This window comes from Gasterosteus aculeatus, chromosome 7 (assembly GCF_964276395.1).
Source record: "Gasterosteus aculeatus chromosome 7, fGasAcu3.hap1.1, whole genome shotgun sequence".
NCBI classification, from domain to species: domain Eukaryota; kingdom Metazoa; phylum Chordata; class Actinopteri; order Perciformes; family Gasterosteidae; genus Gasterosteus; species Gasterosteus aculeatus.
The window spans coordinates 19891910-19904696 of NC_135694.1; the positions used below are offsets into that span (position 1 = coordinate 19891910).

At 41.3% G+C, this 12787-nt stretch overlaps 1 protein-coding gene across 1 annotated transcript; it reads right to left on the minus strand.

Moving 5' to 3' along the window:
- Nucleotides 1–4655: 4655 nt before the first annotated feature.
- LOC120821697 (T-box transcription factor TBX2b) lies at nucleotides 4656–10613 on the minus strand. The gene is made up of 7 exons (XM_040180608.2): nucleotides 9832–10613; nucleotides 9261–9528; nucleotides 8971–9117; nucleotides 8603–8679; nucleotides 8357–8520; nucleotides 6828–7357; nucleotides 4656–5770 (listed from the first exon to the last, which is right to left on the minus strand). Exons 1-7 carry the CDS (start codon nucleotides 10185–10187, stop codon nucleotides 5420–5422), a joined length of 1893 nt encoding a protein of 630 aa, XP_040036542.2. The 5' UTR covers nucleotides 10188–10613; the 3' UTR covers nucleotides 4656–5419.
- Nucleotides 10614–12787: the final 2174 nt, after the last annotated feature.

Sequence of the window (12787 nt, forward strand, 5' to 3'; positions counted from 1 at the left end):
TAAGTAAGTACTTGTGCCTTGAAAACGGCAAATCATTAAAACGATGTTAAACGTGTAAATAGCAACACAAACTTAAAAATTAAAACAGGTTAAAATGATAGGAATGAAGTTAAATACGTTATTTTAACATAGTAGTGTTTTTGTAGCTGTTCAATTCTAATGCACGTAAAATATATATTTACTTCTAAACGTCCCCCAATTACAGAGGACTTTAATTGTGATAGTCCCATTTTTTAAAAACATTTAATTTAAAGATTCAAAGATTCAAGATTCAAAGATTTTTATTGTCATTTACACACTGTTTACACCCTGTGTATTGAAATTCTTGTACTTGCCTTTCCGGAAAGCCGACCAATTCTAAAATAAAAATAAGAATAAGAATACAATATTTACATAAATGTACATGAAATAAAAAACGAGGTAAGGATGAGGCAGAAATGAGGTGACGAGGAAAAGTGCAAAACTGAGCAGGTTGTAAAAGAAAAAAACTTAAGTTCAATGAAATGTGTGCAATATAAGCGTGAACAGTCCATGTTGGGTGTGGGTGGGGTCTTTGAGAATGGAGGCAGCTTTCCTGTGAACCCTGCAGTGGTAGATGCTCTGCAGAGAGGGCAGTGTTTATTATTTATTATTATTATTTGTTGTTTTTGTATAATGTATAATGTATTATTTTCCTCCTTCATTACCTGGTTGTTAAAAGATCTGACACAATCTTAACGTCAAATCAACATTTACCACATTAGGTCTCCTGTCGTGTACAATTATGTTAAGACCCCCACGGCGTCATCTTGCATCAAACAACAACCTTACATGTTGCTTATATTGCAAACGGTGTACAGTTAATACGTTGTGTCTGTTATATCTAGATCTAGGATGGTGTCTTTCACTGACAACCAATCAGATTCCAGAGAAGGAGTTGGGCGGGTTTAGACGCTCAATGCGGAAGTGCTTGTCTTCTCTTCATAATGTCGCCCTGCCGGCAAACGGAACCCTCGTTTTAGCACTTTGCTCTGCTGTGTGTCTGCAGTGTGTCTGCTCAACGATGTCTGTTACAAAACGGCTACTTAACGAGAGTGTAGTTCTCATAAAAACATTTCTTGAATTTCCTCTAGGGATCAATAAAGTACTTCTATTCTATTTCAGATCGACTCGGTATTTAGCAACGATACCGCTGAAGGGGTTGTATTATACGCCTCATTGAAACGACGTGGTGGTCACAACAATGAATGAAAACCGGCTTAGTTAGCAAACGTTAATGTTTCGTGTGAAAAGGATATGCATAATCCTCCAGCAATAACCACATGTATGGCCAAAGATCAGCCTAGTGCAAGTGAGATGAGATAAGTCCTAAACATGTTACGTTTGTTGCGTCGATTTTAAGGTCGATTTCGGCTCCACGGGTTCTTAACATTAAAAAAATCATTAAAAACATGTAGAAAGATTTTATAGAATAAGTAATAATACATTTGAAAATTTTGGTGTATGCTGAGTGTACAGTGATTTGGTGAAATAACCTTTCGTATTCAATCTTTATGGTGCAGGTCATCGACGAAGGCAGTCAGCGCGCTGCCTTTGTGACCCACTAGATGGCTTCAGGGGCCATTAGTTTTTAAGTGAAGTAAACTAGGTTGAAATCGAATCGCCCAGTTGAAATCGTAGGATTATGGATTCTTTAAAATCGTTTCATTAAGACTGTGCAAACAAAATATCGACTTTTTTTCTTCATATTTAATTAATGTGTTTTGCCGCTTGCAGCTACAGTAAACGCAGTATCACGTTTTATGGAAAATATTAATGATATATTTATTTCAAGAATAAACAGTAGGTCTCCATGTAAAATGCTTGCTTTGAGACAATTGGCCTAGTCTACCAAGAGACCTAGTCCACAGCTCGATGCTTGATCATTGGACACTTTATCCGTATAAATACTCATTGTTGTGTTTATAAAGCATCTACACACCTTTCTGTTTCAGCCCTCTTGCAAAGACACCCTGTTGTACTTTATTCATGATAACAGGCTTACGGAGGATATTCCTCTGAGGAGCATTATTCATATTGCATGCTACACATGACTATCATCGAGTCTCTTAAAGCCATCCGTGTTGACATGTCTGATCTCACAGCACTTATTCTTTCAAAGCAGATTTAGAGCACCAATATGTTAAGTGTTCTCCCAAGAATATCTGATGCATCATGTTGCTTTGACTGTGTGTTATGATTTATTTAAAAATCCCATCAGAGTTTGACAGATCTGAGAAAAAGTATGCTTCTCTTAACACATTCCAAATTACCTGTAGAAGGGCCGCACCATGAACTACTATATTGACTTGTAGTTTCATGTAATGTGAGATAACTATCACACATTTGCTCGTGCTGGCACGTCAAACCGATCTAAAGAAGAGGAATATGAGCCAGGCCGGATGCCGTTGACGGGAGGAGAACTTTCCTCTCCTTTCGGTGCCTCTCTAAAGGACAACCCACCAAAAACTTGTCAGCGCTGCGGGGAGAAGTTTTGTGCTGTCTGCAAAACTTTGCGGTTGACCTCCTCGCCACATTTCTGAGCGGGTAGAGATGTTCATTCGGCAAAGCTACGCTCAGCCAAGGAGAAAATGCACACAATAGAGGTTTGACAGCAGCCTAGCACAGTGGGAGGGCTCTCAAATCAATTTTCCTCCTGGGAGAGTGCCTGACTTTTTCACACCAGCAGTTACAGCTGAAAAAAAGGAACACATTTGCAGTGGTCTGTCATGATTATTTTGTCCTTATTGAAAAATAAGCACAAAGGTGGATTAAAAGGTTCAACTGAGCAGCGAAATCTTTCTTTCCATAGACAGTAGAATGCAGTCAAACAGATTTGTGTTTTAGTTTACAAGGGATAATATTAGTACTGCGAACATTATGACATTCTTTGCAAAATTTGATATTTATATTTGGGGCGTTTGAATCACTAAGAAAGATTTTGCATCGACAAAATGATTCGATTTGTAATTTATAAATTCAGAAAAAGTATTTTTCAGTGCAGCTTGAGCAGATATACAAGCAGAGGAATTAGCAACTCAAGTGTAACGCTGCTGTCACAAGCAGAGATGTTTTGGGATTTGCCCTAGCAAGCAGTGAGCTGCAGTCATGCATATGGAATGAAGTGCATAGGGCCGCTCATTCACCTTTATTGCTCAGCCACCATTGCCATGGCCAAGGGCATGGCAGCAGCTGTTGCAAAGAACCCCTTTCAGCTTGTTGTGAAGCGCCAACAAACAATGCTGAAATGGAACATGTGAGTTTTAAATTTGATTCCCCTCTGTTTAAAAAAAAAGAGCTCATTATTGATCCCCAGAGAGATGGAGTAGCAGTGCTAAGATGTATTGTAAGAACGCGTTACAAGACCATTACTGCCGGACTAAGATCGTATGTTCCTCAAATATCCGTCATTCCCTTCAGAAGTGGCAGAAAGATAATGAGGCAGAGTGGGTTTTATTGTTAGAAGTGCAGCCAGGGCGAAAACACAGTATACAACAGAAACATACCGACAATTAATGACAAGCCAGAAAGAGAACGATAAGGACGGACCTTGCCGAAAAACGTATTTGCGTGTAGAAACCGAAAGCTTCATTTAGTCAAACAAAGTTATAGGATTAGGCCTGACATCCAAACAGACCCTGACTCCACGCCAGATGAGCTGGTTTAATTTAATCCAGCCCTTGCAATTCAATCCATCCAATCCTCTTGACACATCTATAATACATGTGACCATGTGTTGAGAAGAGTCATTCCCACAGACAGGGTCCTGACCCACAGGGGGCCACAGGAGATGAAATCAGGGTCGGCAATTCAATTTACAGAGCTTCTTGTGTTTTATTAAACGTTAGGATCAGCAGGAGGTCTTTGAACCACGATGCGAAGCCCGAATGTTCATCTTTTTACAATAGCAGCACCCTTGAATGGCTAACCTATGCTTTTTTAATTTAGAATTAAGAAAAACACATGTAACACCTGAACGTCCTCTTTTTATAATAATAATAATTCCCTGTCATAGTCAGTGTGTACTTCCATCTCGACTGATGTCATATTTTGCTTCAGCAAACTGAACAACATTTTTAGTGGCCAGTCATAGCCGCCTGCTCGAGGACCGCTCGTGGTTGCAGGGACCCACACTTTCTCTGAACACATTTTATTGCCTGTTTTACACTGAGTCCCTCTAGACTCCTAACTTGACCGGCACCCAGCTGGTACATCCTGCTAGTGATAAAACAGTTGAGTGCGTCTCCGAAACCGCACGGGGGAAAAGCAGTTTGCACAGTTTGTGTTCGGTGTTCTGCTACCAGTGGACATAATGCTGAGTACATCGACACCTCTCAGCAGCTGCTACATGGGCACAAACCCTGGTTATTTTTGCTTTTAGCACGAGTTGTGTCTTATTCAACGACTTTGATGCAATTGCCTGGATGCATTGCCACCCTTTTTTTTGTTCAAATTAAATCAGTTGTACGATTCAGTACTGTCAGTAGATTAGATAATTGTTGGTTGTGTTCTTTTAATGACTCAATACAGCAGAAGCCTACAGACAGCAGAGGTAATGTGATGTTGCAGAGAATAGACATCTGAATATGTAATGTGCAACATCAACTATAGTATATATTATGAGCAATTCAAGAAAATGTGAACAACATCTTTATTTAAATTGTGAAAAAAGCACACGCAAGAACAATTCACCTGAATAATTTGGCAGACAATCTGCGAGATTGCTGAAAACAATTTTCTTAAGTGCTGGTAAAAATACATTTAAAAAATAATCCTGAGTTTCCTCTCAAAGTCCACAGTGCAGCTTTGGTACATCAACACAGGGTGAAACAGTTAACAGGTAGATTATAGATTTGTCATGATGAGGAAAATATGTACACCATCATGAGGAATGAAGCCAAACAAATGTGTTTTACTTTAAAGCACACTGTTCTCACCTATAATAACTTCACTTTGGGAGTTGAGTATTGCATAGCCGGTTCTCCCTAAAGGAATTCAAATTAGCATATTTTTCATAATTCTTTTGGTTCCTGTAAAGACGTCCTAAAAGCATTGATTTGGTATGTTAAAGACACCCCGATATGCATTTAACAGCATATCACAGTTGTTTGACCATGTATTTCCACGTAATGTCAACTTGCTACACACACACAAATGTTGTAAATCTTCTGTTGACTGCAAATCACTTAAACAGTATCTTTCTGGCAGGATTGATGATTGATGTTATAAATGACATGTTGATCAGCAGCCACACATGCAGTTTCTAGCAAAATACTGTGATTATCACGTGCATTTTCATAAACCTGTGTTGTGTCCATCAGAGTGCATCCACCAGGTTTAACATGAAAAACAATAAAGTGTGAGTGTATTCTCCACGAGGTTGATTATCAAGTCCACCAAGTTATGTGTGTTTTGCAGCGCAGCCTTTGATGTATTCCGGTGGCAAAGTCTTTTGTTTGACCTTCATTTGCTGACAGTGATTGTCAGGCACTAAACTTGTCTCTCTGCTCCCAGATTTGGACGCCTCGGACTGTGAGTTTGAAGGGCCAGGGGATCTGGTTGAAAGCGGGTTTGGGCTTGAGGTGAACGAGGCTGGGAGCTGATAAGGGCTGAATCGCAACAATGGCCGAGAGCTGCGGAAACAGGGGTTTCTTGCCAACGTCGGGGTTGCCGAACAGGTGGGGAGAGCTGGGGCTGACATGTAGCCGTATGGATAGGAGAACAATCCTCCAAAGGGTGACAGTGAGATTCCCTGTAAGAAAAGCGAAACAGTTGTTATTTTAATAACACCATAGGATTTTTGATGTTCCCACATTGTCATTAAGAGCAGGTTGCATGTCTTTAAGATGTGAGTTCAGCAGAGAGGTTTTGTAGAGAAAAGTTGTGTTTTTTATTTTTTATTTCTTACTTGGTAGTTATTTTGCACCTACGGAGATTTTGCCCTTTAGCATCAATAGGTTGGGAAATACTGATAAAAAAAATAAATAAAGCCATATCGGTTGAGGCTTGTTCTGCTGCAACAAATTGGCCAAGGAGATTTGCATTCTCCAACACCTTGTCAATTCAGATCTCTTTCCGCATCCTTATCCAGCTCCTAATTTGAAGCGTCCATCCCAAACTTCAAATCGGCCTCCTATTCCAAATCCTCCAAACCCCTTCTTTACTGGCCAGCTGGCTCTCCCCCTCTCCCAAACCACGGAGGTGATTCGCTCCACTCAATGACATCACAGGGTCTAATGATATTTATATTGATGACATAAAACAGTTTTTTTTTTTAAAGGAATATTGCAAGGAAGGTTACACATGACCGCTGCTTGAGGCGCCTTTGATGGACAGCCCCCCCTCTTGGACATCTCTCAATTAACACATGTGTTTAGGTACTGGTTTTGTGTGTGTGTGTTCATTTGAGGCCAGTGTGTGTGCATTGTGTAAACTGAACAAATTGCATTTCCTCTCAGTTGATCAATAACATATGTTGTTTAATCGGAAATGAACACAAATTGCCTTTCATCCTTTTTGTGCATGCTGTTTTAAAACTGAAGTACTTACAAACATCACCGGAAGCTGATCACATTATTTTGTCCAAGAAAGAAATATGTAATGGGTCAGCTTACTGACATCAGAAAAATTAAATTAAAAACTCTATTCCACAGGGGCTAGAGAAATCATCCCGGATATTTGTTTGCTTTGATGAGCAATGCAAATCCGTTCCTCTTGGGTTGGTGACATCTATGAATGTACCATTTGAGGAGCCAGCAGCAGTTATGGTGACCGTTCAAATACATGTACGTGTGATGTAAGAACCGTACCTGAGATGCCAGCATGTGCTGTGAAAGGTGGAACATGAAGGGAGATGGAGAGGTGATGCTTTGAGAAGGTAGGCCTCTGTTTTCCACTGCAAGAAAAGAAGGCAACAGACGTCCCGCACCCTCTGGCTTCAATGTCAACTGTCCCGGGTCGAACAACAACGGTGCCCCCAGCTTCAGAAACTGTTGGCTATGCGCACTCGGGAAATCAAAAGTCTGAAGGTGACCAGCGGCGAGAGGCAATGAACTCTGCGTCTGCAACATCATTGGCAGGACGCCATGTGGGATTTCGCTCAGGTGCTTTTTTGAAGAATCCCTCTCCGCAGAGTACATCAAATCTGGTGATGGAAACATTGTTCTTTCTTTGGTTGTGTCCTGATGGCCGTCGTTCTCACTAAGACCAGGCCGGTTCCACAGTATCCCCTCCCTCTGCTGACTCAAAGAAGACGCGTATTCGTCCCTGGGATGGCCCCCTTCGGCAATGTCCTCTTCTTGTTGATCAACATCTGAAGCACTTTCAAAATTCTCGTCATCTGTGAGGATGAAAGTATTAGATATCATTCAATGAATGTGCCGTTATGAGTATAAGGAGCATATGCCTGCTTTGTTATAGCCGAGTATTATTATTGAGGACAGAAAGGACATGGTTACATCTGGAAACCATGAGGGAGACATTTCTGTCTAACCCCAAAGTACCAATATAGTTAACCCATCAAAACAAAAGTATTTCGACTGAGAGTCTGCAGTAACTTTAGGTTCAGATCCTCAGAGCCCCTGAAATGTCAAAACATAGCAATCTTCTGACCCCCCCCTCCCCCATCGGTGTACAAGATTTGCTGAAAAAAATCCTAATACAAGGTGAATTTACGAGCCAGGAGGACCCTGATTGGTGGAAAGTGGTTGAAAGTTAATGACCAAGAGTGTTTCTAGAGTCCATATAAAATAATGATTACATAATCTATTTTAAACTTGGTTAACACATCAGAAATCCAACAAGACCACAATTTCACAGAGCAGTTTGACGTGATACAAAAGAAAAGCTTAAGTACAAAAGTACTGACTATGTGTCATGGCTTAGTGGGATTCTTGAATAGAGCACAGCCGTCATTAGTGTTATTAGTAATACTCTTTTGGTACTAAGACACGTTTAAACTGTTGCTGTGAGATTTTCAGGTTACATATTCTAATGAGTCTGACTAATCTCACAGGTTTTGGGTCAGTAAACATTCCTAAGCTGCATTAGCCTACACACCATGCTAAGTAACACACCAGAAACCCCCACCGAACCGTTGGTGTTCGAGAAACATTCACGCTCACATTCACAGCTATTGTCAATTTAAAGTAATAAATGAACCCAAACCACATGTCTTTGGACTGTGAGAGGACCTGCGTGCAGACTCCACACCGATGGGCCAAAGTCAAAAGCCCAAAGCCTCGAAACTATCCAGTTGACTTTTAAACATTAATGAACATTGTCTCTGTTTACTGATTGCACGTTCATCGCTTCAATAGTAGACTGCGAAATCCCCCACCTGGGCAGGTTGGTGTGGACATCAGAGGGCTGGTCACCAGCTCCCGGGGGGAATATAATGGATCACTGGTACTGGGTTGTTCACATGAGTCATCAGAATCAGCACAGTCCAGGTCAGCTGTGCGTTGGCTCTCGTGCATCAAAGAAATGGTTAAATGCTTACTCCTGTGGACAAAAAATTTAGATTAGGTAAATATATACATATATCTTTTAATATTATAATGAATAATGGTGGCAAAGTAAATACCTCTTTTCTCGCCTCCCATTTCCTGTTTCTCTAAATCCTTTGGCAAACGGATTGTTGTCGATTTTTAGTTGTGTAATCTTTGTTGAGAAAAAGACACATCAACGAGTTAATCATCACAAAAATACTGCTACCAGTTTGCATGAAGTGCATATGCGGCACTAATGAGGGCCCAGAGCCTATTTGGTCCATATATATCATATTATAATGTCGGTTTCCAAACCATTCTAATAGTCGCAAGACTTATCCTGTCTTTCTCAATTTTTTTTGAATACAACATCACGGTCCTTGCCAAGTGCATTAAGTGTGCTGTATTTGCATGTGAGGTCGGAGCAGGCAGGGTGGGAAGGGTGGGGAGGGATGGGTTTTACCTTTTCATTCTGATACGCAGTGACAGCAATGAACTCCGTCTCCGGGAAGACGTAAGTCCGGAAGGTGCTGTAGGGAAGCTTCATTATGTCGTTGGCTCTTACAATATGAAACCTGGGTTGGTATTTATGCATTGAATTCAAAATTGTCTGGAAAAATAAAGACAAAGAAATCCCAACGTCAAAGTTTTTGAGAACGTCACAATTTTAGAATTATCATTTCAAAATGTGTTCTCAAAGAGAATGCCCTTAGGCTAAAGTAATAACATGGAAAAGTTTAATTATATACGTACATATCCATGCTTATCGGAAATGTTGTTGGTGAGTTTGAGTTTATGAAAAGCGACGGGTTTGCTCATCCACTGCTCCCCTTTGGACGGGCTGTCTGGATGGATGTACATGCGCTTTGGCATCTCCGGGTCAGCTTTTCCAGCCACCACCCAGCGGGTGTTGTGGAACTTGTAGCGGCAGTCGTCAACAGCGACAATGTCCATCAGCAAGATGTACTTCGCTGCTTCAACCAGCCCATCTACCCGCACCTTGAACGCCGGAAACATCCTCCTGTGGCAAAGAATTGACCAAACATTGATTTTTCGTGCTTTAGAAACTTATATTTGGATCCAAGGCATGCAAGGAGCTTCCCCTCTTTTCCACAAATTGAATTTATTAGGTTATTTATTACCTATTATTATTATTATTATTATTATTATTATAGCTGATGAACAATGCTTGAACTTGAGGGCCCCGACTTTACTGTTGTATTGACTTCTTGAAATGAACAAAAAACAACCCCATAATAATAATAAAAATAAAAATAAAAATAATAATAGTGATAATAGAAGTTACATCATATGGATGGCGTACCTTCCCGATTTTGTAATAACCATCTCCGTTCCCATTTTGTGAAACTCATTCCACAGTTTTTTGGAATCCAGCGTGACTTTCGGGTCATCTTCCAGCCCTTCCTCCATCGGCAGGCTCCGGAGGGACCGCGGTTGGACCGGCTGTTGCTGGCGGGTCAGAGCCGCGAGCAGCTCCGCGTCGGAGGCAGCCCGTCCGGGCGAAGGCTCGGGCCGCGGGGCGACGTCCGGGAAAGGCGGCCCGGGGAAAAACGAGGGCTGTGCGGCGGAGAAGAAGGCTGACAGCGGCAAGGCGCCCGCTTGACGAGCCGGGAAAGTATTGTACGCCATGGCAGCCGCTGCGGCGTTCGGTTCTTCCATCAGGGGCACCCGGTCTGACAGGTCCGCGCGGTAAAGTCTCAGCCCAACATGATGATGTTCCTGCCGAGTGGCGCCGCGAGCGTCTGCATCCAATAGCAACGACCTTTCTGAGAGTTTGAGAGTTTTGTAGCATGCCCGAGAGATCTGAGGAGGAGGGAATGCAACATTCCCGAAGTAGACGACGATAGTTGAGGATGGTCCCCTTTATTTGTCCGCTGGTAGATCCGCACGCGAGAGGGTCGAGCACTTTGGGGCCGCGCGACAAGTTCAAACAAGCAGTGTCCGCGAGGAGCGAGGACAGACAGGGACTCGGAGAGACGGTGCCAACGTTGTCACCTAATGGGGGACATCGCTTCACTGTTGCCACCAATTTCCGTCTGTGTGTGCGTGTGTGTGTGTGTGCGTGCGTTGATGAGGAGGGGGTTTGTGGGCGTGGTTTCCACCCACAGGGAATTTGCCGGATTTCAGTAGATTAGACAGCAGCCTGGATAAACAGTATTAATAAGTGGTAAACCATGAATTAATCATAATTATTTTTAGCAACTTAAAAAAAACAAAAAACTTTTCATTGATTAAGAATAAAAATGATACTAACATCTCAACTGAAGAGTCATCTTTTTTAGCTCAGTTTTTCATCCATTTGTGTGTGTTTAGTTTATGAGAAACCTGTGCTAAAAAATCTAATAACACTATTATCAATACTAATCGATTTGAAACGTTTCTATCGTCTGAATTCGTGATAGGCTACCTGACTCATTCACTTAACCATATTTTGAAAACACCCTAGGATTTTGATGAAGTGCATGGATCTGTTAATTAAGGAGGACTCGGTGCCAGTTTGCTGGCGTCACGCAAAGAGCCAAAAGCTCTCTCCTGTCACTTCACATTTAGGCAACATTCCAAATCCTCAAGTTGCCTGCTCCAGTTTTATTTCCAGTGCAGTGAGCCTGTGCCGTTATGAACGGGAGAAACTGAGTCAAGAAATGAAATAGCAAGGATCTAAATGAGAGCAATGAAAGGACAGGCGCTTTGAGATGGGACAATATGCCTTTTTAGTGATGGAGACATATTTAATTTAACCCTTTTCATTAATAATACATTCATTAAAATGTGTTAAAACAGTCTCACTAGTCAGAGAGAAAAAGTCATTTTAATCAAAATAATTCAAAATAACAACGAAAAAATATGTAAATGAAGGAGAATCAAATGGGTGATAACACAAAAATATATTTAGTAATTTACACAAAGATAGTTTTCAATACTTCATGAATATTAAAGTTTGAATTAATATTTCAAGAATCTCCTGTAAAGAAAAAGGCGGTCGTGTCAACTCACAAAACATATTTCCCTTTCAACAATGTGATACAGTGTTGAAGTCTGCACTTAAAAAGACAAAGTCAAATTCAGTAGTGTTTGCTCAGTATTGTGTTTGTTATTTTGTCTATCACACACTATCGCACAATATCTGACAACACTAAACCTGCACCTGTATGGAAAGTTGAACTGAACTTAAGTTTTCAACTGAACTGTGATTCTGACCAACTATCAATTTTTATTCATATTTTCTCCAGTTGCCAAAATCAAAGCACGCAGCAATTTGCTAAAAATTTAAAGTTTAACCACTGATGTGCTCTCTGTCTCTCCCTCTCACACACACACACACACACACACACACACACACACACACACACACACACACACACACACACACACACACACACACACACACACACACACACACCTCAAGCTTAACTTATCTTATTAACTTTTCTTAACTCCCTTCCAATTTCTATAGTTGAAATAATGGCTCTACATTTGCCTTTGATTATTTATTGGCACTTGCACATTGTCACTGATTTATTTATTTCTCTTTCTTTTCTTCTGGGATTTGTAAATGCTGCTTCTTCAATGAAAACATTTAACTGTGCCGTTACAAGGGCTGGCCTTAAATGATTGTAAGGTGAAGTGGCGGGCCGCTTGACAGTTACAAGGCAGCAAAGGCTTAAGGTAGGAAGTGACGTCCCACAAATGATCAATGGTCCCTTAGAGTGTGAAGGGCAATATCTTGAAAAACATGTTCCAGAGAAGATGGGTGGGGTAACATCCTTCTCCATTCCTTTCTGTGGATTTTCAAACACATTGCACGCATGATGTTGACTTTCAACTGTCAAAAAAAATGATTGGGGTTGGAAGAGCATTGCTTGGGTCTGCTTACCCTCACTCAGCGCTGGTCTATATGCCACCATTTTTCTCTGGGGCAGTTCCAGCTGCCAGTTCGGGTGAGGCGCCAGAACAGGAAGGAAGGAGGCTATCAATCTGAGTGATGGTGCAAGAATTTCACCTCTCCGGTCACGGTCCACACCTGGGACAAATTCAGAAGAATGTTGGGCCACTGAGGGTTCCGGGCGAGTCATGCAAAGGGCAAGTCAGTAAAGTAGGTATCACATCTGAACGTTGGAGAGAACATCTTAAATGACAAACAGGAGGAAGAGGACAGGATAACAACTTAGGTGAGGACTTAAGGTCTAAGGATTCTGTATTGCCTTGTTTTAATCGTGAACTCATCTTGGTAACATAATAGACACACACATGGATCTGCT

Bases quoted from the DNA above. Each gene is read 5' to 3' on its own strand.
- LOC120821697 (XM_040180608.2), bottom strand. From the start codon at position 10,187: ATGGAAGAACCGAACGCCGCAGCGGCTGCCATGGCGTACAATACTTTC. The intron at 8,521-8,602 runs GTATTTACTTTG...TTTTGTCCACAG, and splicing joins AATGGGAGGCGAGAAAAGAG to GAGTAAGCATTTAACCATTT. The intron at 5,771-6,827 runs GTACGGTTCTTA...CTTTTCTTACAG, and splicing joins AGCACATGCTGGCATCTCAG to GGAATCTCACTGTCACCCTT.